This window comes from Anolis carolinensis, chromosome 2, assembly GCF_035594765.1.
Source record: "Anolis carolinensis isolate JA03-04 chromosome 2, rAnoCar3.1.pri, whole genome shotgun sequence".
Classification (NCBI taxonomy): Eukaryota; Metazoa; Chordata; class Lepidosauria; order Squamata; family Dactyloidae; genus Anolis; species Anolis carolinensis.
The window spans coordinates 309,517,187-309,544,540 of NC_085842.1; the positions used below are offsets into that span (position 1 = coordinate 309,517,187).

Consider the following 27,354-nt stretch of genomic DNA (forward strand, 5'->3'; position numbering starts at 1 on the left):
TTGGCTGGAACATGAGAAATTGCTTCTACTTTGGTAAAGTAGAAGGCAGCAGAAGAAGAGGATAGAGTCAATCAAGGAAGGGAATGCCCTGAGCCTGCAAGCTCTGAGCAAGGCTGTTGATGACAGGGTGACTTGGAGGTCTCTCATTCATGTGATCACCATAAGGAGAAGCTGACTTGATGGCTATTAATACTAACATATCGATTTGGAGAATATAAAACCAGATAATTAAAATGGCATTCACTTTAAAAAAGAATGCAGATCACTTGTAAAGAGGATCCAACTATTTAAGACAGGGGAGATCTATGTATTGGCCCCTCCCCAGCATATACCTCCTCCTTGAGCTGCTGGCTAGAAATAGGAAAAAACTAGCTATACACTCATGGTTTTTATGGATTTCAAAATAGGTAAGGTACACTTACCTCTTCGCTAGCACTAAATATGGAGTGATTTAAATTTAGATGTTAGAATGAGTGAAAAGTGTTCACCCACACAGACTGTAGTTACAAGAAAAATCTAATTTCTAGCCTTGTGGCTGCCTATATGGGCAGAAACCACAATCCAACAATCTAGGATTGGGACAGAATCCACACTTCATGTGAACAGTTTGAATGTGTTGCTAGTGTCCTTTACATTACATAAAAAATAACTGTAAAAGTAATAGTAGGAATCTGCTGGCAAGGACACAATAAGTGCACAATAAATTTACCAAAGTGGTTAAAAAAATCAGAGCTAAGTATAATCTGCATCCACAAGACTTCTGAATATTTTCCCAACAATGGCGTTCTGAAACTAGAAACCTGTATAAAAGTTATTGCTTCCTTTTTCTGTGTCCCTCTGTGTGCATTCTATATCTCTATATATCTTCACACTTGTCTACCATTCACTCACTGCATCACAAGCCAGAGATAGATTTGTCTTCTTCCCACCTTTGGGAGATACTGTGCATGTATCATGAGACGACAGGACTCATTATAAAAGACAATAATGCTTGTTGAGATGGAAAGAAAACAAGAAAGTTGCACTACAGGTGAGTAGATTCAATCAAGGAAGCAACAGCCCTGAGATTGCGGGACTTGACCAAGGAGCCTTGGAGAGAAGACGACTGAGCTAGATGGTCCAGTGGCTTCACTTAATAAAATGTGATTCCCTATGTTTGTAAGTAAGAATTCATGAAAGGTCTACCCTTATTTTCTCAGATATCATAGTAGTAAAAACTATCATAATCCACAAATGATAAATCTCTGCAGTTTACTATAAGGCAGTGTTTCATGCAATGATGCAATTGTTCTGTTTGTTTTTTTAAAAGAAATGCATGTGAAATAGAGGGTAACCATATATTCAGGTCTTGTTAGCATTTGGAAGCCAGAATGGTATCAATCTGAAGTAAAATCCCAGAACGATTACAAGTTAGAACTGTTATGTGCAACATATCCCAACCAAAACCAGTGCTGCAACAACATACAGCTTCCTGTGTCACATGTGAAAGAGAACAAAAGATGTGAAAAGCAATTTACCTGTAATTTTCCCATTGGCTTCTAATGGAGGCTGCCAGCTCACAATTACAGCCCGAGGTTTGCCTTCACGAGTAATGACTGTCAGATCCTTGGGAGCAGAGGTTGGGGCTTAGCAGAAGGAACGGAAATCCAGAAAACGAAAGGTGACATGTTGGAAAAGAAAAGTAAATACACTAAGACAGAAAAAATTCTGGACAAGAGGGGGATATGTTAGCCATCATTAAATGTCGTAAGGGTGTTTATGTAGAACATGGAGTCTGCTTGTTTTCTTCTATTGTAGAAGAAAGGACCAGAATCAGTGGACTCATACTTCACAAAATGAGAGTCTAAATAAACTTTAGGAAAAGCTTCCTGGCAAGAACAAAAATCTGATGATGGACGGGATTATTTCGGAAGGTAGTGGCCATTCCTTAACTGGAGGATAGATGGTTAAATTCTTGCAGTGGATTTGGACTAGATGGCTTTTGGAATCCCTTTCAGCTACCATAAATCTACTACTGAAGCAAAATGGTGGGGCATTTAAGACAGTTAAAAGGAAATGCTTCTTTCTTGTGAAATATGCTAATGACAGAATTATGACTTTTAATCTAAAGCAAAATAAATCACATTAAAGGAAATGTCAAATTTGATTGCCTTGAAGTCAAAACAACATACCTGCTTCATATGTAGTAGCATGAGCTGTCATACTCCATGTGCTTGACCTTCGACCTTTTGTGACCATCACAGAGAACTCATACATGGTGTTGGGCTTAAGAGCTGATACAGTATGACTCAGTGCTGTTGTGTCAGCTGACTATGAAGAAAGGAGGAAACAGGAGAGGCAGAATAAGTGTAAAGGAAGTTTATGATATAAAACAACAATTTGGGGGACAGAAAAAAATTTAATTGTAATTTTTTCATCTAAAATATTTACATTACATTATTTCCTCTTTCTTCTCTCACACCTACCATTCTCATCAAACTCCTCGTTTGCTCCCTTCCTCATCAAATGATCTGTAACTGTATTTACTGATTGACTGATTTTATTTAATATATGTTAGAATCCGCATTGTACTCAATGAGGCAATGTATGCTAAAATGATTAGAAGAATTAAATGAATCTCAGTTCTGCCATCCTGAAACAAAATTGATAAAATGCATACACTGTGAAAGCCATGTAGAGCTTTCACATGGAGAGGATAGGAGTGGCCCTGGGCATACTATCCAGGGACCCTCAGCACCTCTGTCATTTATCTTATATTCATTTAGGAAACAGGTGGCAACTGTAAATGGATGGAGGACCATATTGCTCCTTGTCAGGCTCTTGAGGTCTGCAACCAATATATATATTCCCATACTAGGACTCTAATGTTTGGCCTGATTTGCTCTCAAATGCCTCCCAGGGATGACTGGAATGTTACTGCATTTGGGGGCATTTTAGATGACTACCTTTCAAAAGACCTGTGCAGACCTTTTTTTTCAAAACAGGAAGTGAGTCATCAGTTCCTCTACAAATATTCCAAAATGTGGTGAAATAGAGGACACTACTACTCAAATCAGATTAAATTTAATGGCAGAATGTGGCTGTTGCCTGGCCAAAAGACAGTGGAGTCATGGCATAGAATACTGATGTTCACTCCTGCCATCATTCTGCTTTGACTTCAGGACAGACACTATGAATGTGAAGATAAAGAAAGGAAGTATTATTGCCTACATCTGTGTATAAAGAGGAACAGAAGGATCTTTGAAAACAAAGCATCTAGTAAGAAAAGAAAGAATATGTTTCTGGGTTGCAGGTTGATAGTTTAATGCTCGTTTTGATAGTTTTATTCTTGTATGAGTAAACCTACTGTTGAAATATTCCACCTGAAAACTGAAGCGCAAATTTGGGAGGAGGAATATTTCAGATTATGGTGATTTAACTTTTGTGGATTTAATTATTCACGGTTTTGATGCATAGGGTCTCTCTAAGAATCTGTAGGTGCTCCATTGAGACTCTATGGTCAACTTCCACCTAAAGTCAACCACAGAGTTCCTCTGAAGGACCTAGAGATTCCTAGAGATAACACCTTTCTAGGAATCTTTAGGTCCTTTATCACAACACATACTCACAGATTCCCAGGGAAGTGTTCTACAAAAAAAGAAACAAACAACATTTTTATTATTTACAGTTATTCTACTTCCATCGGGATCCCTCACCTCTCACCCCAGCAAATGTGGAGGGCTGACTGTAGTTGTTCATTTTCCCCCCCAACCAGCTGAAAATCAATTATGGCATCAAGGTTAGCTTGCTATAATACATGCCCTTTAAGGGATAAACCAAGGTAGGCTTTATCGGGTTGTTTTGCTCTGCATGACCTATTTTGACATTGCATTAAAGCTTATTTGAGACCCATAAGATTCATTTTATAGAAGAAGTGGCTTAGAATACATGTTTGAAAGAATCCTGGTTTATTTGCTTGTCCTTTCTTAACAAGGACATTCTGAGCTCTGTTCATGCATATTTAATCAGGTGATCAAAAACACGCCTGCTGCCTTTTGAATAAATATGTACTTATGCTCTTATATATTTTTTAAAAAACTTTTAATTTTAAGATGTTTGTATGTGCTTTGGCTTGGCTAAATATGTGCTTTTGGTTCATTCATTTTATGGAGGAAAATGTATTATTCATCATGTTGACCGAAGCCTTCTAAGAACAGGTAAATAACAGGGTACTAATGGGTATATAGGGACCTGAGTAATGCTGTATTTTTCCTCATCTGTGCTTTATTTAAGCTTTTATTAAAGAACCGCTTGAGCATGGTGAGTTTTTATCTTAAAGTACATTGCAAGGAGCACAGCCAAAAGAAAACTGCAGTAGAGGATTGACACCTATGTGATGCTACCACTACTGCGGAAGGTTATGGAACCACTGGGCATATAATTTTCTCTAAAAATATGCCATATTTTCAAGAGATCTTGCACATGTGCAATCCTATCATGCAAATAAAAACATGCACAAATATTTCTTTTTAAAAGTAAACTACATTTAGAAGGTGAAGAAAAATTCAAAAACCCATGGGAAATGCTTAATGAAATTTCAGCCTCAAATAACCATTATACCTTTATGTTATCAATGGCTACTTGTCTTGATGGCTACAAAGTCATTACATGTATTACATGAATAATGATTTTTGCTCATAAGCTGGAACCCTACTTTTCTTACCTGAAATTAATGATGTAATGGGATTCCAGCAGGAACATATCATAGAATTGGGCTGAAGGAGCTAGAAAGTTCACAGAGAAGTATGTTTTCTAGACATTTTTGATGTCCTTTAGCACAACTCTCTTATATGCTTCCACTTTATCATATGCTTCCACTACAAGATGACTTGTAAAACTTTTCAACTTATAATTGTACTTGTGAAATAGGAACTCATGCTATACACAGGAGGGTTGTATATTTCTTTCAGGCTTCTGTAAAGAACTTCGAAAAGTTGCTTCTTTTGGATAACAACTTCTATCACATGGTCTAGGAATGTAAAGATTGCTTACAAATTGTCTCTGTGGTGATTTTCACAGCACCTCACTGAGAAAACTACAGCACAGATTTTTTATGCTTTAGGACACTTATGTATGTGTGTGTGTGTGTGTGTGTGTGTGGAGGGGGATATTATCTTTCCTTGCATTAACAGGCCTGCCTAATGTCTCACAAATGAAGGACTGTGACTTCCTTGATTGTAACATGGTCCTCCTCTTTTCCTACTCTCTTCCACTGTACCATATATAATCATTTCTTTTAATGAGTTATCTAGTTTCATAATATGTTCAAAGTACAATATCCACACAGCTTGGTCATTCTGACTCCTAGGGAGAGTTTGATTTCCTCTAGGACTCATTCATTAGTCTTGCCAGTCCAGTCTAAGAGTTCTCCTTTAATGTGGCACTTCAAATTAGTTGATTCTCATCCTGTCAACTTTATCCACTGGATTTAATAAGCTTTCAATCCAATTTAACTGTTCCTTATGCATTAGGACATACTAATGTTATGTATCTTCAGGAGAGACCTTCTTTCAATTTCCATGTATAAGGGACATGCATGCTTTGATGTGAGCATTTTCAGTTCCCAGACTTTCCCCTGTTCACTTTTAGATGTCTTATTAAAAATTAAATCTTCAGCAAGTAAAGCTCTTAATTCCTGCAATGCCTCATTCCCATGCTGTGATCCACAGTTATTGAACTGTAGCTGTGCTTTAATTTTTTTGCATGCACTGCATTGGGTATATTTCCACCAAGAAACACTGTGAGTTTTCTAAAGGAACAAACATCCTATATGTACATGTATATGCCCAGAAATTTTAGCTAAAAAAATTAACACACCCCCAATTTATTAGTTGATGTGAGTACTGTACCTTAACTCTTTTAAAAAGAGGGAATAATCTTCTTCTTTGAGTAGTCTCCCAGGAGAACCCAAAGAAGCATCTATCCCTACTTATCTCTCCATTGTAGACCACTTCTGGCTTTTTTAAATGCTTGGGTGGGGAAATAGTAGTGGTGACCAGGGACAACTCAACCCTTAAGGGCCCTTCTACACTTAATTATAACCTGGGAGTAAGCAGGTTAAAAAAACCATTTCCACTGGGTGTCAGTACCTACCCCCTCCCACAACCCCAGGCTTTCCCTTGGGGTATAGCATCCAACCCCTCTCAGTCCCCCATTTCCCACCCCAAAGCTTACCAGGAGAGGTGGGGGGGGGAGTGAAATCCCTCTCTCCACTCCTCCTGAAGCATGATTTTCTCACATTGGGAGTATTCTGCAGACCTCTTGTAAGTTTTTTTTTTTGGGGGGGGGGGGAATGGGGGGCTGGGGGAGGGGGTGGATGCCCTCCTGTTCCATCGGGCTCCAGGAGCCCAAAGAACCAGGGTGCTCAAGGTCCGGATCTTTGCAAGTGTCAAATTAATGTGGAGTAAACTGGGAAAACCCAGTTTACTCTTTATTAATCCAGATTTACCTGAGGCACCATTTGAACACCTCAGGTAAATCCATTACTTATCAGGAGCTTTAGGGCCTGTTTAGAAGGACCTTAAGTCAGCATTAGGGCTGTTCTCTCTTTGTGAAATGACCCCCGACTTATCCATATCAATATCCATAACATTGTCCCCAAAACCTGCCCTTGAATTGTAGAAGGCATTGACTTTTACATGAGTATATAGCCTACATAAAGATGAAAATAAAATTTTAAAAATGTAAAAAGTGTCATGATCTCATCCATTCATTTTTCTTTACATAAAGTTTTCTTCCTAATCTGATGATCAAATAGCAATAGATTTGTTTACTTAAGAATGCCTTTATACCATACTTTCCCCTCAGTGAAAAGCAAAGCCTTTCCCCCAAAGCAGATGTAATGTTTTTATTGAATTGTATTTAAACTATTTTCCATTATTTTAAAGTGCATATTTTATGTTGTTTTAATATTGTGAATAGTTTAATTATATGTAAAGTTGACCTTTGTATGCTTTTAGCTATATTGTACTTGTGCAAACTTGCATGCCACATTGAGTTCCAGTGTTGGAAAACGGGTGGGAAACAACAACAATGGCAGCAACTATAGGAATTAATCATTTAGATTTTTGTGTTGATAGCAACTGTGTTAAACAATGTTGGCTTTTAAAAATCTAAATAATTTTTAAAGGAATGTCCTATTGTGTTTTCACCATGTTGTTATTTGGGTTCAACCTCATGGGATGAAGCGTGAGAAAGAAGTACTTTCAACAGACATACAAATGTATATGTACTGGATGGGTCATTCTGAAAGTGTCACACCATTTGTGGAAACTGCTGTGAAGACTTACTGTTGTCTAGCATGAGGAGGTGGCAGCACTGTTGGGATGGAGAGTGCATCTATGTCAAAAACAAGGAACAGAGGCATTTGTCTGTTCAAAACAACTGCAGGCTTTTGACAGACATAAGAAGTGTGCCACTTGCTTTTATAAAAGGCAGAATTCATTGATCTGAACCACTTGCTTGTTTGATATTGTCTTGTTTGATAAAAAGCATTAGCATTTCAAGGGCCCCAAAGACACTTTGAGGATAGCATCCTTTTGAGGTGAATGTCAGTGACCGGCTTATTATTTCCATGATGTTCTACAAACTGGGTTTTGACACGATTCAGGCTAAATTATTCGAGTGTTCTCTTTGCTTGTTTTTTTTATCAGGGAAAGAGACTGATTTTTTTTCTTATCAAACCATTTGTGTTAGAAATTACATGAAACCTACAAAGAAGATATCAAGGGTTATACAAATATTTCTCAGTGATAGAAACAACATTCATATATCCCTATTTTGCCTACGTTGGGAAATGTATGCATGCAACTAAAAACTCTGATTCTGCAGGAATACAAAAGGTGTGCATGGATAAGAGTCCATGCACATGGATGTGTAGGGCACTGCATCTCACATTATTTTCCCCTATGACATGCTTTCCATGTTCATCCTCTGGAATTAGGCTTTCCACAGAAAAAAAATTAAGATAGCTCCTATCCCTTTAGTGGTTATGTAGAACAAGAAATTTCATCAAGTGCTGCTTGTAACCTACTGACAATTTGTCTTCTATACAATCAGCAGTTGAGTAGGAGCCATTTTCAGGTTTCTACTATAACTAATTAATAGAAGTGTGCATTTTTTCCATTTGTCCTCATAAGTCGTATCAAATTCATTAAACGTGTACTTACGAGGCAATATTCAATACATTGGCGTGGCCCATGCCAAAAATTTAAGAATTAAAACTTACCCCATACTTTTTCAATTTAGTTTTGTAAATCTTGGAAGGTTCCCAAAGTCAGTTTCATATTCAGTGCAAGGAAGCAAAGCTGTAAGCAAAGCCAAAAAGGCTGCCTTAGTGCCTTGACTTTCCTCTGTAAATTAATGGCCTCTCGCCATTAGAAGATGCCAGAAAAGGCAGGAGAAAGCAGCATTTGCTGGGAAAAGCACAGAACTCTAGGAAATGTAGTTTGGGAAGACGAGGAGCCCTATGCCAAAGAATTAAATAGGCCCTGCCCTAAACTACATTTCCCAGAATGCAGTGCTCAGCATCAGAGAGGTTTGCCCCTCTGTAGCCAGCCAGAGTTCCAATATATTTAATATAATAATATTCTACACTATGGTTTTTGTTCCTGTGTTATAAATGTCATTTCCTAATTGGTTCTATTATAGAAACATGGCAAAAATTTATAACACTGCAAAAACATTGTCTTTGCGCGAGGGACATTGTGTTATAGCACATTTTGCTGTAGTATATCCATTCCACCAATTTAACATCATAATCCACTCATTTAACAATGTTTTTGGCACAAAAAAGTTCCTGGAGTAGAACCACTACTTTCAAAGTAAGGACTACACAATTAAACAGGAAACGACACTTTCAAACTAGGAACATATTTTCTTTGCTCTTAAAAATTTTGTTTATAAAAACTTTGAAAATTCCCCAAAAATCCATGGATAAATGAAATATTCTGAAATTTGGTGGAGTTTTACCCCAATAGCTGTAAAAATGAGGAAGTAAGGCACCTCTGACATTTCACCAATTATAGTAATTATGTGCAATTACTAAAATGAAATAGTAATGAAATTTTGTTACACTCATTATAGTAACAAATTTTTCATCAACTATACTTTAGAAACACTTTAGAAACAAAACACCAGCACCTCCCAGTTTTGCAATGACTTTTGAACCAGTTTTTAAATGGATCGCACAACCCTACTAATAAATCAGACAGAAAATATATGCTGCTAGATATATTCTGCAAATTAAATATATTTCAAAGTTGAGCATTAACATGTTGTATGCGATGGTGTCTTTCTAAAAATAAAAGGAATCTTTTAGGTGTAGATAGAGTGGGAAATCTTGCTAGTACTTTTGAGTTAATGTATCCAAGTTACTAAGTAATGCTTACCTTTTTTTAATGTATTATGTTTATTTTATTGAATTTTGTTATTGGCATTGAATTTTGCCAGATTTTGTAAACCGCCTTGAGTCCCCTCGAGGGAGAAAGGCAGGGTAGAAATGCTGTAAATAATAGATAAATATGTAAAGTGGGCCCCGTGGTGGTGCAGCGGATTAAACCGCTGAGCTGCTGAACTTGCTGACCAAAAGGTTGGCAGTTCTAATCCAGAGAGCAGGGTGCACTCCCACTGTTAGACCAGCTTCTGCCAACCTAGCAGTTCAAAAACATGCAAATGTGAGTAGATAAAAAGGTACCGCTCCATGCTGTCATGCCGGCCACATGACCTTGGAGGTGTCTTTGGACAATGCTGGCTCTTCAGCTTAGAAATGGAGATGAGCACCAAACCCCACGACTAGACTTAATGTCAGGGAAAACCTTTACTTTAACTATGTAAAGCAATAGCATTAGGAAATGTGAAATTAGTTACATCATTATTTTGCATAAAATTATTTAATACCATCCTCACACTTGCTCCAAAAATGTATTTCATAGTGCATTGCTCATACAGCAGGACACAGACAGGACCTTCTATATGCTGAAGAAACATTGGTCTAGAACAGTGGTTATCAACCTGTCAGTCCCCAAATGTTTTGGCCTTCCTCTCCCAGAAATCTTAACAGCTGGTAAACTGGCTGGGGCTTCTGGGAGTTGTAGGCCAAAACACCTGGGGACCCACAGATTGAGAACCACTGGTCTAGCAGATGTATCTGCTAAGGACAATGGATGTGTGCAAGAAAGTGATATCAGCCAATTGTCTCAAGTAGCTTCCTATCCCATCTCCTACATTTCCCCTCAACAATTCATTTGAGGTAGTTTTTCAGGGACTTATGGATGTGCACAATGGAGCAGAAAACTGCAATCTTACATTGAAAAAGAGCTCAATTCATTGAAAATCTTTTCTACTAACACAAGAGTTCCCTTAGATACCACTTATAACAGCTTGTACATTCAGTTGCTTTAATGTAAAGGTCAGTTTATGCCTCCTTGTTCCTTAGAAGATAGCAAGTCTTTATTATTACTATAGAAATGCATACAGAATACAGAAAGCGGGGAAATTATTCAGCAGAGAAGAGGTGCATCTACACTGTAGAATTAATGCAACGTGGCACCATTTTAACTACCATGTCTCAATGTTATGGAAGCATGAGTGTTATAGTTTTACAAGGCTTTTAGCTTGCTTTTCCAAAGAGTGATGATTCCGCACCAAGCTTCAATTCCCAGGATTCCATAGTATTGAGCCATCACAGTTAAATGCTCTCTTAACTGCATTGATTCTGCATTGTAGATGCACCCAATGTTCTGACAATGACAACCTTTTATTGAATCAGGAGTGGTAGTGCATCCCAGTTTTTATTTATGTGGTGTTGAGAGGTACTGAAAACTAGTATTTGGCTTTAGATATGAACATTAGCATTTTTTCCAAGTTTGGTGCATACTCAAGAGGTATTTAAGTACATCTGTATCCTTCATATTTCATCAAGAACAAGACCTGCATACAAGTTGGCCCATTTTGATATCAGTTCACTAATTTAATATTCACTCCCATGTTATGATACTGAAATATTAAAGACCACAACAGTCAACATTTTGATTGATAGAGAATGTTTCCAGGCATCCTGACAGTCAGACTTGGCTAGGGGATGGCCCTTGTTGAATATATTTTTTTCAGCTACTATAGATTAGGAACAGGCATCTTTCCCCTGTGATTGCTGCTAACCATGGAATATCATATCCTGCCAGAATAGAAGGGCAATTTATTTGCCTATTCTAGCTATTTTGCAAATAATCTGGAAACGGATATTAGGTGGCAGTTGGATCTTAGATGTAAGGTTTGCAGTCTAATTTTTCTGATCCTTTGAATGGACATTTTCTTGTGACACTTGCTGAGATTATTTCAGTTTGAATGGCAGTATATAATATTACTCATTTGGACTTTTCTAGAGATAAAAAACAGTCAACAAGCAAGTCAAACTACTAATACCTGTCTTCAGAAGACAGAGGACACTGCCAGAAAAACACAGGAAATAACATTTACTTTTTGGGTTTTTGTTTGTTCGTTTTTGTTGTTTTGTCATTCATCTTTCAATGCCATTTCCAGGAATGTATATATGCCAAACAGTTGAATGACCCACAACTGATGTTTTTTCAACATTTCTAAATATACAGTAAGACCCCTAGGCTAATGATATGTTCGTAGACCTCCCATGGATACCTGACATTGCAGATAATAGTGAATCCTATATTTTGACTATACCTGGCCTAGAAGCATGCCACAGCAGTAAAGAACATAGTGAGACCCACAAACATTTCTGTGGGATATTTTTTTGGCACATGAATAAGTGAAATTGTGGATATAGAATCTGTAGATAAGGGGGGGGGGGTCATACAGTATATAGTTTTATCCTGAGCAGTTATTAAGTGCCTGGTGGTTTCCGAACCCACTTCTCACAAGTTTTACACAGCATCCCACTAGCCCCAGAGCCTCATCTAGTGATGACATGGGAGAGAATTTTTTTATAGCTGCTCCTAGACTATGAAAATCCTTTCCAGGGGAAGCTCACTTGGCCCCCTCTTTATTTTATTTTCACCACCAAGTAAAGACATTCTTGCTTAAGTCACCACCATTTAACCAGTTGGGATAGAAGGATATAGAATGATTGTCCTGTTTTATTAATATGAAATATTTGTTTTATGTACTTTACAGGCCCGTAGCCAGGATTTTGATTCAGGGGCGGCTGGGATTTTGGTTAGGGGGTGGGGGTTGAGTCTGAGTGGGGGGAGGATCTGCTTTAGCAAACCTTTTGTATCATTATCCCAATGCCCCCATGCATATGGGATATATTGAGCATGGTGATCAGATCATGATATGAATAAATATAACAGTTCAAATAATAAATGTAAGGTCTTCTCGCAGACCACCCTGAGAATTTTGGGGGGGTTTTTCGTGTCAGGAGCAACTTGAGTCACTTCTGGAGTGAGAAAATTGGCCGTCTGCAAGGACGTTGCTCAGGGGATGCCCGGATGTGTTGATGTTTTTACCATCATTGTGGTAAAAACCCACATGGGGGGGGGGGTGTGAAGCCCCTCAAGCCCCCCCCCTCCGGCTACATGCCTGGTACTTTAAATTGCTTTAAATAAATGTTAGTTTTAGTTTAAAACATTACAATAATGTTTTAAAACAGGTTTTAATTGGATTGTGTAATGTTTTCATCTTTTGTACCCTATATTGTTTTAACTATTTAGTTTTAACTTATATTGTAAGCTGCCTGCCCCTTATTGGAAGAAAGATGGGATATAAATCAAATAATAAGTAAATGTATGTTTAGAAAGCACAACTGACTTGACCAAAATTAGGCAACTGTGTCCCTGTGTTGCTGAATTGCAGCTCATTTAAGCCCTAACTCAGGGGTGAAGAATGCTAGGTGTTACAGCACAGTACCTGGCAGGATACATCTCCCATCCAAATCCTACACCAATTATTCTGAGATATAAAATTTTGTGGTTTTCTGGGATTAAGAGATTCCTGCCCATGACAGGGACATTGAGCAAAGGATGTAATCAGTGACCTCACCTTGTATTTAGCACTTGTTGAATAGCTGGTTCTCCATCGGACGGTGTAAAATCGAACCTCGGTTGTCTTCTGATTCTTGGGGACAGAGTTGTCTGCCCAGCTGACCCTCACCGCATCGTGGGTTAATGCTACGGCCTGGACACCTACTGGTGGGAGCATGGGGGTGGAGATATCTGGGACTGAGGTAGGGAAATCATCAAGCAAAGGATAAAAATCAACTTCTAATGGGTCAATGGGGTCTGGATCAAAAAAGCCACCAAAAATGAACATACCACAAAATTAAAATTAAAATAAAGAAATGCATACTCAAATAAAGAAACAAAACAGCCACCAGTGAGGTACACATCACAATGAGTTAAATGTATGGCAGTAAGGATGATGGGAGAAGAATTGAGAAGAACAGAAGAAAAGAGCCATTAATTGAAAAATACACAAGTACAATTGTCATGTGCTCACAAAACGTGTTCCAGTCTAACCACCATTGAGAGCATATTGAAACACATCCCAAATATAACATTATGCTTTCTTTTCTCCAACTGAAGCTACAATGTGTTTTATGGCCACTTTCAGAACTCCCTGAATACCTTTCCATTGTTCTCTGCCTGTTCTTCTCTGCTCTGTTTCCATTCCTCATTGCCCTCATTTGTTCTCACTGTCATTCAAGTGAGGGGCCCTAAAACATTGTAACTACATCGGAAGAAACTGTGTTATGAATATTTGTAAACTGAATGATGTGGCTTGGTAATGCAAGTCATTGCTACTCAATCCAGTGGACTGTAAGGATCTGGGGGAGTAGGGAGGGGGAGAGAAAGAGATAGGAAAATAATGAAATGGTGCTGAGAAAAAGGTTTTTGGAGTAGGGAGAATAGGAAACCAGTATCAAAACAATATGAACTTTCTGAAAAGGTAGTTCTTGAAAATGTTTGATGAAGGAGATCTTCTGAAGGATACAATTTGTTTACCTCATTGAATGTGGACATTAGGGAAGAAAGACTAAAATTAGAGAATTTGTCGTGCAACTTTCTTGGAGGATGGTGGATTGTTCTCCAGTGGGGATGTTTAAAATAGGTAGCTACCTCTCAGAAATGGACTCCTGGACAATGAATTATTTAGTGATTAGAAAATGCGCAACAACCCAGATTCATTTGGACTCCAAAACAAATCATGGATGGGGTGTGGATGCACATCACTACTAGTTACATTTCTAAGACCATAATTGAATGATATGAAGAATTATGGAGTTACAGTCAGAGCTGAGAGCCTCTGATAAACTCACAGGGTTGTAAGTGGAAAAACAAGGAAGGCTACGCAAAAGCTGGAGTCTTTGGAGTACCAGTGCACACAATCCGATTTATTTGAACTGTGCTACTAAATTCCATCAGTTCATGGCAATGTATGGTATAAGCAGAATATGTTTCCACCTTTAGAAAATAAATAAAGGACCTGGTATTTGTGAAAGTTCCTGTTAGACTAACAACTTTATATGTATTTATGTGTGTATGTGTGCATGCATGTGTATACAACAGGCTTTGGACATTTTCCAATTACTGAGCAGCTCAGCAGGCTTTCAAATACTAATAATAATAAAATTACAGAAGGAAAGGGAAAATAAACTTTGTCTAAAATGAATGCTGAACCATGAATCTCACTGGAGTGAATATGTAGTGGCGTTTCCTCATTGTTAAAATCTTCCTATTCAAACTCTGGTACAAAGAAAAACACATTGAATTTTCATTTGACCTTGAAATTCAGGTAGACATTGTATAGCACAGTAAGTAATGCCTCCAGTGCCCAACAATGAAAATATTAGCCATCTGTTGTTAAAGGTTTCCATTTCTACATGTAAATTGAAAATGTGGTAGGGTGTTTGCTCCCCCAAAGTGAAGGAGGGAAAAAAATTATAGAAGTAACGTGCTTCTAGTCAAAAAGCAATGTGTGTTATACATTAAAGAAATAAAACAATTTGCACCTTTCTTTTACATCTGTCTCCCTTCCGAGATCTAAAAATCTGAAACCCTGTTTTATTGGCACTGGAGGAAAACAAGTCAGTCCAGAAATATTAGAACTAGACATTTTCAACTTTTGACAATATCTCAAAAGCAGACATCTCAGCAATCTAATCACTAGCATCTGAAAACAGGACCTTAGACACTGGCTCCATTTCCTCGACAAATATACATAGCAGGATTAGATGGTGACATATGAGTTTTTGGCATTTAGTAATTGCATTCTTTCATGGAAAGAAGAAGAACTTGTTTACTTATTTTGCTTGGGAAAGCCCATAGGATCATTTGGCAGTATAGGTTCTTAACTATAGCTGGCACTTGGGAATGATATGACTGTTTACTAGCTGAAGGCCAGAGTTTATAGGGATCAACTGAGCCAAGAACGCTTTCATTCTTCCTTCCTGTGGGATGTCCTGGGAGATTGGGTTTATTGATGGACTCTCTTGACCCTCACAGTGTCCTGGAACATATGCATAGAATTCCATGCCATGCGGAGTATTTCCAAGAAACCCAAGGATAAAACACTTTACGCATCATGGATGCTACTACCATGCAAAAGGTTGTTCTCAGGCAGAAATAAGGGAAAACAACCCAGGGAACTACAGAGCAATCAGCCTGATCGCAATACCAGGAAATGTATTGGAATAATTTATAATGAAGTTGTTTGCAAAGATCTAGATGACAATATTGTGATATCTCTAGGAGGGGCGATGACAGGAAAATGGGAAAGGGCTCTGTAAGGGTTAAAAAAGAGATTTGAAACCAATTAGTTCAAAAAGACATAAAACTGTATGGGTCTGCTATAGGGTCCTAGATATAATAGTAATAGTAGTAGTAGTAGTAATAATAATATGGTTCTTAGCTGGATAAGCTTAATCTTGTAATCCATAAAGTAAGAAATGGACCACTGCAGACATGGGAAAAATTCATTCCAGATAGTGTGTGTGTGTGTGTGTATGTATGTGTGTGTGTGTGTGTGTGTGTGTGTGTGTATATATATATATATATATATATATATATATATATATATATATATATAGCTTTTTCCAGTACCACAGAAATGAGTCTACATCAGTGTAAACTAACCCATAATTCTGATTCCAGTTCATCTGCTTAATGAAAATAGAAGGATATCTTCAAATCATGGTTAGTTGGACATTTGTTGCTCCTTGAAATAAAACAGCAAATAATGTCCCATGTTCACAGACATCAAGGTCTGTGTACCTTATTGGGCTACAATATACAAAAGTGGAGTTTGTCACCATATATTTAATAATTATGCAGAAAAGAGAATTTCAGCACATGTTGCTTAAGAGGTAACAAGCAACACCCTACACTTCTACATGACCATCAGACCTACATAAGCTGTCTCCAGTTTTCCTTTTGGCAACCCTAGCCAAATTTATGAAGGAGGGAGAAAATCACAGAGGGCTCTCACCTTCTTCTTGGCAGTATAAATGCAATAATAACAAAAAAAAAATCAATGAATTTATGCTATCAAAATCTCTTGGATGAGTTGCCCATCACCCTCAGCATAACGGTTGGATAGACCTAGTTTCAAAGCTTTGGTGTCCATCATGCTACACTGGAATCAGATTCACTGCCTCAAGGAGATATTGATTTTGAAGCTTTCTATGATCCTTTGTGGACCGACAGATCCAATTTGTAAAATTTGGATTCTATTTTGAGCTCCTCACAAAGCAGCCACCACCTAGAGAGGAAAATCTTCCCAGGAAGATCAATTAGCATTGCTTGTTTGCTTGATGGGGAGCCTCTTTGCCCAAGATTGACCCCACACCAATGATTTTCTTCACAGTCTGCTCCCAAAGAGCTTTCAAAGCTGCTCTCTGTTAAAACAGCTCTTGGTAATGAAAAGCAAGATCCAAAGAAGAAGCTTTGGGGCCCTGATAAACCAATTCTTAGAAGTGGGAGAAATCATGATTTAAAAGACAATGTTTTGAAAAGCAAACAACATTTCATTTATGGTAGGCCATGTGTTATCAGTCTGTTGGTCAGGCATACAGCTGTTGCTATACAAGATGAAAACCAACAGAAGTTGAGCATCCTTTATTTGGAATTCTGAAATCCGCAGTACTCCAAAAAATGTTGCTGAGATAGCAATATATTTGTTTTTTGATGATTCAAGGAACACAAATTCTGTTTCATGCACAAAATTATTAAAATGTTGTATAAAATTGCCTTCAAGATGAATTTATAAAGTATACATGAAAGATTAATGTATTTCATGATTAGACATAGGCCTTATCCCCAAGATAACTCATTTTGTATGTACCATATATGCAAATAGAGGTATTTCAAAATGCAAAATACTTCTGGTCCCAAGCAACCTGTACTCATTCATATTTTCCCCAGCAATCTCTTTCATGTTCTAATCAGAATCTGTTAAAACTACTTTTAGCTAAAAGAGTAACTTTCACAAGATCTGGTTCAGAACATAGTGTTCTTATCCATTGTTTTTATGTATTACTAAACTGAGTTTGACTTATAGTGACCCAATTAATTAGATCTCCTTCTATGAATGTGGCCTTCTAGAGAAGAGCCAATTACAATTATGAATGGAGTATATTGTCACTGTATTAATATGTTGGGCTACTGGCCCTTCTAACCCAGTAGCATTTACTCATGTTGGCATTATTTCTCCTGAATTCTCACATCTCACCTCTGCAACCCAAGAAAATGCTTCAAACTGAAGCTGCCACGAACTGTTCTGTAAGCAAAGTAGTTGTTCAATAAACTGTCAGCCCTCCCTGAATTAAATTTTCCACTATGTAATATCAAAAATCATATACCATACTTGCATAATGCAAATCTATACTTGTGTAGTGAAGTACTGGTAATGCTACCCTTTTGCTTAATACCAGTATTGTGGAACTATTAGCATATCTGTCAGTGTGCCTACAATTTCTGTATTTCCCATGAATCAAGTGGTCACTGAAGCACATCCCTCCAAGGAACTTTATGGACAAAAATCATATTTGTAAAGTGTTCCTTATGCAACCATGAACAGAAAACAAATGTTATGCCATTGCCAAAAACATTCAAATGTGAGAGAACTTCTGTTCCAACAGGATGCCAACCACAGCAGTGTTACCTAATATTGGAACTGAAGTTTTATTAAGCAACTTGTAAGCATTGTGCATGGAAGAAAGATGATACGCCAGAAAGGCAGTAAAACATACGGACTGCCATTTTCAGCTGAGTGAAACTTACAGTGTCTTAAATTAATTCTAATGCACCATCTGAGAATGAAAGCCTGACCCTTGTCTACATTCCTGACTTTTCCTGGCCAAAGTTTATTAATTCCAACTTACTAAATATTACAAGTGATACAATGAATTATGACCTGCTGTCCTTGGGAATGGTGGTGTTAGCATTCTAACATGAATTCTAATCTGGTCTTTAGAGATTCAAATTATGCCTGGATCTAGCATCTGAAAAGTAAAACGGCTAGAATAGAGAGCATTGTTATCAGAGTGCATGGAGTTTAAAGCCACAAGATGGATAATATTATATTGCATTTGCTAAAGGGTATAGAGTAATAATTTTATTTTGCTATGTCATTTGTCCTTCATTTTAAAGAAAGGTCTTAGCATTTTACATATTTTAATATGAAGTCTAGTTCCTCCTTTGCACAGAATACAGCTGTTAACAAAGATGACTCTTGGGATCACGAAAGAGAACAAAACAAAGGTATCATGGAATTTCATGCTCTGGTGATTTCTATCCTTCACCTTTTTAAATCTTGAAACACAGTCTTAGGCATAACTGCATGGGTTCTTCTGCACCAATTGTGATCCCTGGCCTAAAATTCTGTTCAACCCTAGCCAGCAAAGGCAATGCTTTTTAGAATCATAGAATCATAGAATAGTAGAGTTGGAAGAGACCTCATGGGCCATCCAGTCCAACCCCCTGCTAAGAAGCAGGAAATCGCATTCAAAGCACCCCCGACAGATGGCCATCCAGCCTCTGCTTAAAAGCCTCCAAGGAAGGAGCCTCCACCACAGTCCGGGGGAGAGAGTTCCACTGTCGAACAGCCCTCACAGTGAGGAAGTTCTTCCTGATGTTCAGGTGGAATCTCCTTTCCTGTAGTTTGAAGCCATTGTTCCGTGTCCTAGTCTGCAGGGCAGCAGAAAACAAGCTTGCTCCCTCCTCCCTATGACTTCCCTTCACGTATTTGTACATGGCTATCATGTCTCCTCTCAGCCTTCTCTTCTGCAGGCTAAACATGCCCAGCTCTTTAAGCCGCTCCTCATAGGGCTTGTTCTCCAGACCCTTAATCATTTTAGTCGCCCTCCTCTGGACACTTTCCAGCTTGTCAACATCTCCCTTCAACTGCGGTGCCCAAAATTGGACACAGTATTCCAGGTGTGGTCTGACCAAGGCAGAATAGAGGGGGAGCATGACTTCCCTGGATCTAGACGCTATACCCAATAAGCTATAGTCCAATAACATCTGGAGAACAAGTTGACTTCTTCTGTTCCAAACAGGGGAAACTAAAGAGGTTATAGAAATATTCTTCTGTAGGTAGGTTGCCTAGATATCAGTTAGAAGACCCTTTCCCTTGCTGACATGATGGTTGACATGATACACTTCATCTGTCAGCTTGCTAGATATAGGAAATTAAAGATTATGGCTTCTAGAGAGGGTATAAGTGCTGTTCATGGGACTATTCCTGTACACAGAGTATCTTTTCCCATCAGATGTCTATTCTGATATTTCTAGCTTACTGTTGAAGCAGCCAGTTGGAGAGGGGAATGGACATGCACTCATTGCAATGCTGTGTCAGGCCAGGCCATCACAAGATGGGAATAATACTTACTTTTTTCCCTAGGATGCAAAGGAAGGATCACTTACCACATTACTAATCTATCTATAGAAGGACTTTACAAAGCTCAAAAGCTATTGGCCACAATAACACATGCAGCTTTATTCTGTGCTGATCAGACTATGCTAATAAAGGAACTGGTTATACCAGGGCTGTAACCTCATTCACTTTCAGACTGTGTGACATCCACTGCAGATGTCCTTTTCCCCCGTGGGAACATTGTACACATACATGCATTTTGAGCCAGTCCCTATTTACTCTTTGTGTGGCCCCCAAACTTTTAATGCTTATCATGCTGAACCCAGTGCATAGCATAAATCAATGCAGCAACTTCCAGAGATCTGCTCACTTCAGGCACACATTCACTGCATCCCAAGCACATGCATTGTTCTGGTAGAGATAATGGTGAAAGGGGATATTTAGTCAGCCATTCCCACTCACCTGTCAGAGATCTGGTGGTGGCACTTTCATAAAGAGGGACACCCTCCCCAACATTGTTGAAAGCTTTCAAAGAGATGACATAGTGGGAACTGGGTTCTAGAAGGAAACAGACATGATAATTTGCAGGTTAATATTTTGAAGCAGGTTTTGGCAACAGTTCAATGAAAATGAAAAGTGTTTATAAGGTTTGAACCAGAGCTATGGAAAGATAAATGACAGACCATTTTGGAAGACAAATGACAAATCAATGACTTTAGTTCAGGCCTACACAAATAGTAACCCTGTAAGTTAAATAAACATCAGCAGACATGCACTGCCCCCTAGCAGTAATGTATCACAAGTCTGTTTTTCCTGGACAAAAGAAATATCAGTGGTATCAATCAATACCAGCAGAGACATTTTCCTCAGATAAGATTCACCACCTTTTCCAGGAAAGAGTGGCTCAAATTGGAAGTGGTTGTTTTAAGATGATCTTTTGCATTTTGAACCAAACAGCTGGGAATTTAAGTCAAGAAGGATACTTCTTGAGGAAAGAAAAGATCTTGATTTGTTTGTATGCAACTCAAGGGGAGATTTAATCAAGATCAGAGAGCTCTATCCCTCGAGTTTGGTGAGAATAAGTTTTGTTTAGAATAGTCTTAAAATGATGACAACGTAATTTTAAAATGTGTACATGTAACTTTTGAAATTAAAGACAGAAGATTAATCTTGTAAAATAGTAAAATAACACAGGTTTATGCTTTATGTTCAAATGGATATATAGGAAAAATGTAAACCAAAGATACAAAATTTATTATGTGTAGTAACTAAAAATGTGTAAGGTGATGTATAGATGTTATCTAACCCTACATACCTTGTTGAAAATGTCCAAGATAGTTTTAAATCAATGCTAGGGATGTCAAGATAAGGAGCAATCCTTTTTTTATATGTGGTGGACTTGTAAGACGGTTAGAAGTTATTGTTCTAATACTTACACATTAATCCAAAAGAATTAGATGGTAGATTTTGCAATGTTACCATATAAGTTTTTGCTGGGCTTTAAGGATAAAAAACCTGTTTGGTAGGGATTCAGACCATGACATACTAACAGAACCTGTCCCCAAAAATATGGTGGGGTTCAGAGAGGGTTTTGTTTTGTTTTGTTCCCACAAACCTGCCTTGCTGCAGCACAGTATTCCCTCTCTCTTTATTAACTTGGCCAGTCCCTCTGGTTGTTTTAATGAGCCTGGAAGGGCAAGGATCCGATATACAACTCTCATCTCTCCAGGGACCCTGTCCACATCCTTAGGCTGCACACATTGAAAGGTATCCAATAACACAGGGCAAGTTGGAGCCAAGGTTACATCCACTGGACCTGTATATCATCCAGGTCAGAGCAGAATCGAATGATTTCATCTGAAAAGTGTCTCCTTCAGAATCTAGTTATCCTTGCTCCTTTCCCTCCAAATCCCTAAGGAAATTTAGCCAGTAAAGGAGAAATAATATAAGCAGAGCTAAAGAGTGCATGGGGAGACATTACAGCCAGTTCTACAATCATTTCAGCATTACCATCACCTTCCTTTCTCTTGGGCCAGCCTTCAGTATTCTCAAAAGGCCTTGGTTTACTTCCTGAACTACTTGTAATATGATGATTGTGAGATATAGTTGTGTTTTCAGATGCTGCATAGACAAACTGAATAAAAGAGTTCCTGCTCATTTCCATCCACATCACACACATGGCACATCACAGGAGCAATACAGCCAGATGATTGTTGATTGCTACCTGCCTAGTTGTTTGGTGTTCAGCTCTGGCAACTTCTTTGGGAGAGGAGATATTTCAGTAGTGTTCATTTTAAACATTTCCATCACACTAATTTGGAGAGCTTTTCAAGAGACTATCTGATGAAATAATGTGTGCTTCCTTCATTTCATTCACAAGTGCACATTCCACTGGAGCGCAACAGAAGAAAGATGTATAATTTACAATGTATTGGAACAATGAAAACCATTGTCACTGAAACCTATATATTCACATCAGATGATGATTATGACTATTCAACGTAACTGGACTTTGAGCTCTTCCTCCTTTTTTATAGGTGTATAAGGTTTCTTATAATTAGTTTAATGATAAGGACAGTTGTTCGAAGCACGAGCTAGCTAAACTATGAACACTTTTAAGATTACATTCATTTTACTTTCTGATTCTAGAAATATACACTGTACAATTATAGCTCAACCATGACCACTATAAAAATCCCATTCATTTCAGTTACTGAATTCAGAAATCAGCTTAGGTACATATCCATACCATACAATTTGATAGCAATATAACTGACATGCCTCTATCTCATGGAATTATAGATATTATAAATCTATTGTAACTTAATACAAGCCATGAAGCTAGCTAAAATTGCAGCACTTTTAAAGATGTCTTTTCAAGATGACTGGATGAAATCTTATTCAGAACATCATCATTTTTATGTTCAGTCAATAATCTACCCTGAGGCTTAGCCAAAATGTAGTGTTATGAAATTAACCACAATAATATTGGTAATTCACTAAAAATAACAAAAACCAAATTCTAACATTTGCAGAAATTTGAAGAGGAAACAGCCACACACACAGCCTTTATTGGCAAAGGTATACAACAACAAAATCACAACATGGGTGTATACAACAAGAGAAAGTCACAGATAAAAAGGAAAACATAATTAAAAGTTACTAATCCCAAGAATAAAATTTGCAACATTTCACAAAAGAATGTATCAGAGTTGTTAAGAAGAAATGGAGTTTTATAACACCTTTGCCATTGAGAACACTGTGAAAAAATGAATTCCTGTATTTTATCTGGATATTATCATATTTAGGGCATACAAACAAAGAACGGTGAGGTGTTTCAACAGAGACCAAGTCACAAGAACACACCCTTTTGGAACATTCAATTTTTTTTTATATCTCCCATCCAAAAAAGCTGATAGCAACACATTACATCTTGCAGTAGCCAAAGCTGTCAAGAGGAAACACAATTTTTAACAATCCACAGTTATAATTTCTGAATACGTCTAAACACTCACACTGACTGACTACCATCTATCTCCTTTTCCACAAACATGGTCTTCAAGAACATTCTTGACATAACTACAGAATTCTGAGAAGCAATAGACATTTGAGAGTGGTGTAAGGTGGAGAACACTTGAGTTGTGCATCAGCAAAGGCAGCTTCTGCCATGTTCTTTCTCTCTGTCACTCAACTAGCATATTCTCAGTTTTTTCTCCCTAAATTTTCTGTGTTTTTCCAGGACTTCCCGTCTCTACTCTTGACTGATCACGGTTATTCATACAGTGATACTATCTTGGGAAACATCAGTAAGTTGCATGTGGCACTGCCTTTGATGACTGTCATAAACACAAAATATAGCATAATATAACATTAATTGGAATAGTTGTATGGAGATTGGAGATCTTGCCAGTGGTAGAAGAACAGAAATGGCTTGCTGACTAATTCTGGACAGGAGAAGTACACTTTCAAATAGGATGTGTGTCACTCTCCACATACTTTATCAGGACCTCTGTGGAGCAGAACAAACAACTCGGCATCTGTATGTTTGCCCACAAGGTCCTGCCTCATGCACAGAGGAAGAACTTTTTAAAGCTACAGACAATGCAGTTGCTATTGCCCGTTTTTGGTCTAAAAGTATTTAGATGCTTGTGATCCCTTAATTTTATCAGTTTTATACTTATTTATTTATGCAACACTTTTGACATGAAATAAATAAATAATCAGGGCCTCTAAGACTATTCTGAATTACTCATTTCTGAAACAAGATGGATGGTGATGACCCATAGACTTTTCAGTTGTGGTACCTTACTTTTGGAATTTTCTTTTGAAAAGTTTGAGTGACTCCATCATTTGATTTTCCTCAGTATTAGGTGAACAACTTTTACTTCCTGACCTTTCATATGTGTGTGTGTATGTGTGTGTGTGTGTAGATAGATAGATAGATAGATAGAGCAGCCCCTGAGTTGCAAACATCCAACTTACAAATGACTCATAGTTAAGAATGGGTGAGGCAACAGAAAGTGACAGAAATGTAACCCTTGGAAGGGAAATTCAGTCCTGGAAGAGTTATTATCGTGGAGGAAAGGGGTCTCACCTAAAGCTTTCTCATCAATCCTTGTTTCCACAACAAGCCACACTTTCAAAATCCAATTCTCACAGGGACAGAAAGTGAGGTGAAATCTTCTGAAATCACAGATAGAAAAATAAAAATCACAGGGGTGTTAACCCTTCCCTATGCTATCCAAAGCATGTGTGTGTGTGTGTGTGTGTGTGTGTGTGTGACTGGAGTTACACTTTACCTGTTCTGGCTTACATACAAATTCAACTTAAGAACAAACCTGCAGAACCTATCTTGTTCATAACTTGGCAACTGAGTGTTTTTAAAAACAGCTTTTTATTTCTTCGCTTCATCCTGGGATTTTTATCAACTTTCTCTTGTCTGTGTTATTTATTGTTTTCTATGTGTGTAAGCTTTGAATAATGGCTAAATAAATCATGTAAATAAAGAATACATAATCTAATGTCCTTATGGTCTGTCATGTGATGTGATGTCTCAAGGCACACTCATTCTAAAAGGAATGGGGAGGGTGTGATGGGCTCCTGTACGCATCCCATATGCAATCTGCAGTCATACACTACGGTTTTCCTATGGTTTGCATACTGAACTACTGTTTTGTGTCTTGTGTGTGATAAGGTCCACGGTATAAAGGATCCTTTACAGCCCCTTAGGGGTCATTTATGGGCAAAGCTTTTGTATTGTTAGGAGAGTTGGGCGCCATAAAAGGCGGTGAGGCCAACTGTGCCTTTTCTGCCCTAACTTGATCACCCCAGTTTTACAGAATATCCATAGCTGCCCTTGAGAAATCTAGTATTTCCTTGCTATGTCTCTTGTTATAAAGTCAGTGATTGCATAATGACTGGTGTACTTAGTGCTGTATCTGGTGTTCATATTTAAAGTGGCTGATAAAGATGGCTGTATCCATCATCATAGTTTTGCTTTTTGAGGCACTTTTCAGTCACCACTGCAATGGATGATTTTGCCCTGGCATATAAAATGTGGGTCAAGAGCAATGGGCAATCCCTGGGTCAGGATATCCTTTTCTATGATGTCAAGTCTGTAATTCTTAACAGTTGGTCCATAGCTGGACTGGAACTAGAGAACGTGTAAGCCTGTGAATCTGACATCTTTGATACAGAATTCCATATTTCATTCCAATTTATAATCCCAGACATGCCCAGCATGATTAATCCTATTATTCAAATGCCAAAGGAATCAATATCACTTATTTTACTATACTGCTGAGTGATTTCCTACCTCCACATTTTGTAATTACTTTTATGTCCTACACTGAAACATTTGGTTAATGTCACTAATTAGATAGATGACATACTACTAGCCTAAAATGGAGCTCAACTTTATTTTTAAAGTGAATGGCTTTATGAATACCTAGATCAGTTATCCATTCATAACACTTGAGGATGAACATTCTCATAGCATTTTTCATTTCATTGGAATTCACTGCAGTCTTATTGGGTAAGCAGAAATTATTTGATATTAATGAAGATAGAGTTTTAGTCATAGATTTCCCCATGTTAGCTTCCTGGCTAAGAATGTGATTTGCACAGAATGGATTTGCACAGGTTTTCCTCCCACCACTGTATATATGTCAGGTGAGAAGGAGAGGTTACCTGGCACTCCATTCCCATCGGTCACAAATACATAACTGCTGTCTCTATAGCAACATGATTGCACTTACAAGCTCCTCCCATCTCTTTATAAAATGCTTTTGTTGTTGCTTTCTAAAGAACTAATCAATTTCCTTCTATAAATGTATGTCCTCACCACAATTATATCCTCTCGATATGAGTTGGGATCCTTTTGGTAACAACTTTGGCACAAATGTGCAAGTTCCCTTATGGTTCCACCTAAATCCAAGGAAGCCCCTCAGATCCTGGACCAGTGTCTGACCGCTGTGTTGGCCTGGATGAGGGCGAACAAGCTGAAGTTTAATCCCGACAAGACAGAGGTCCTCCAGGTCAGTCGTATGTCTAATCGGGGCATAGGGTGGCAACCTGTGCTTGACAGGGTCACACTCCCCCTGAAGGCGCAGGTCCGCAGCTTGGGGGTCCTCCTGGACTCAGTGCTGACACTTGACGCTCAGGTGTTGGCGGTGGATGGGAGGGCCTTTGCACAATTAAAACTTGTGCGCCAGCTGCGACCGTGCCTTGAGAAGTCAGATCTGGCCATGGTGGTCCATGCTTTAGTTACCTCTAGACTGGATTATTGCAATGCACTCTACGTGGGGTTGCCCTTGAAAACAGCCCGGAAACTTCAGCTAGTCCAACGCTCGGCAGCCAGTGGCTACTAACTGGAGCAAATTACAGGGCACGTCTACCCCCCTGTTTAAGGAGCTCCATTGGCTGCCGTTTATTTTCCTGAGCCCAATTCAAGGTGCAGGTTATCACCTATAAAGCCCTAAATGGTTCGGGACCCACCTACCTTCGTGACCGTATTTCCCCCTGTGACCCTGCACGGCCTCTCCGTTCATCAGGGGAGGCCCTCCTCTCGATCCCACCGCCATCGCAATCGCGGTTGGTGGGGACGAGAGAGAGGGCCTTCTCCATAGTGGCCCCCCAGCTCTGGAACTCTCTCCCCAGGGAGATTAGGCAGGCCCCTACCCTCATTTTTTGGAAGAGCCTGAAAATTTGGCTCCTCCAACAGGCTTTTGGTGACTGATTTCCTTAGTTTGGGATTACCCTGTTTGTCCATTCTATTTTTAAAGCATTTTTACTCCTTGCTGTATATAGTCTTTAGGTGTATGCCTCCTCCAGCACCTTAATGGGATAATAGTCCCTGGTACATAGCTCTTTCCTAATCTGTACTGTACAAAACTATTTGCACTTTTCTGGCCCACTACCCTTTTTAGGAGCTAACCCAGGTTTTTATCAAAGTATGCTTATTGGTATATATGA

At 38.4% G+C, this 27,354-nt stretch overlaps 1 protein-coding gene across 2 annotated transcripts in view; it reads right to left on the reverse strand.

Annotated features, from left to right (window-relative positions):
- dcc (DCC netrin 1 receptor) overlaps positions 1-27,354 on the reverse strand; it is a 1,120,333-nt gene that overhangs the window by 126,540 nt on the left and 966,439 nt on the right. Inside the window, exons 16-19 of one of the 2 annotated variants that reach the window (XM_008117567.3) lie at positions 20,344-20,439; positions 13,051-13,229; positions 2,172-2,310; positions 1,518-1,625 (exon numbers count right to left, since the gene is read on the reverse strand). In XM_008117567.3, the coding sequence (XP_008115774.2) occupies positions 1,518-1,625; positions 2,172-2,310; positions 13,051-13,229; positions 20,344-20,439 (522 nt within the window). Of the gene's footprint in view, positions 1-1,517; positions 1,626-2,171; positions 2,311-13,050; positions 13,290-20,343; positions 20,440-27,354 lie in introns of both variants that reach the window. The other variant, XM_008117566.3, reaches the window with a different exon arrangement.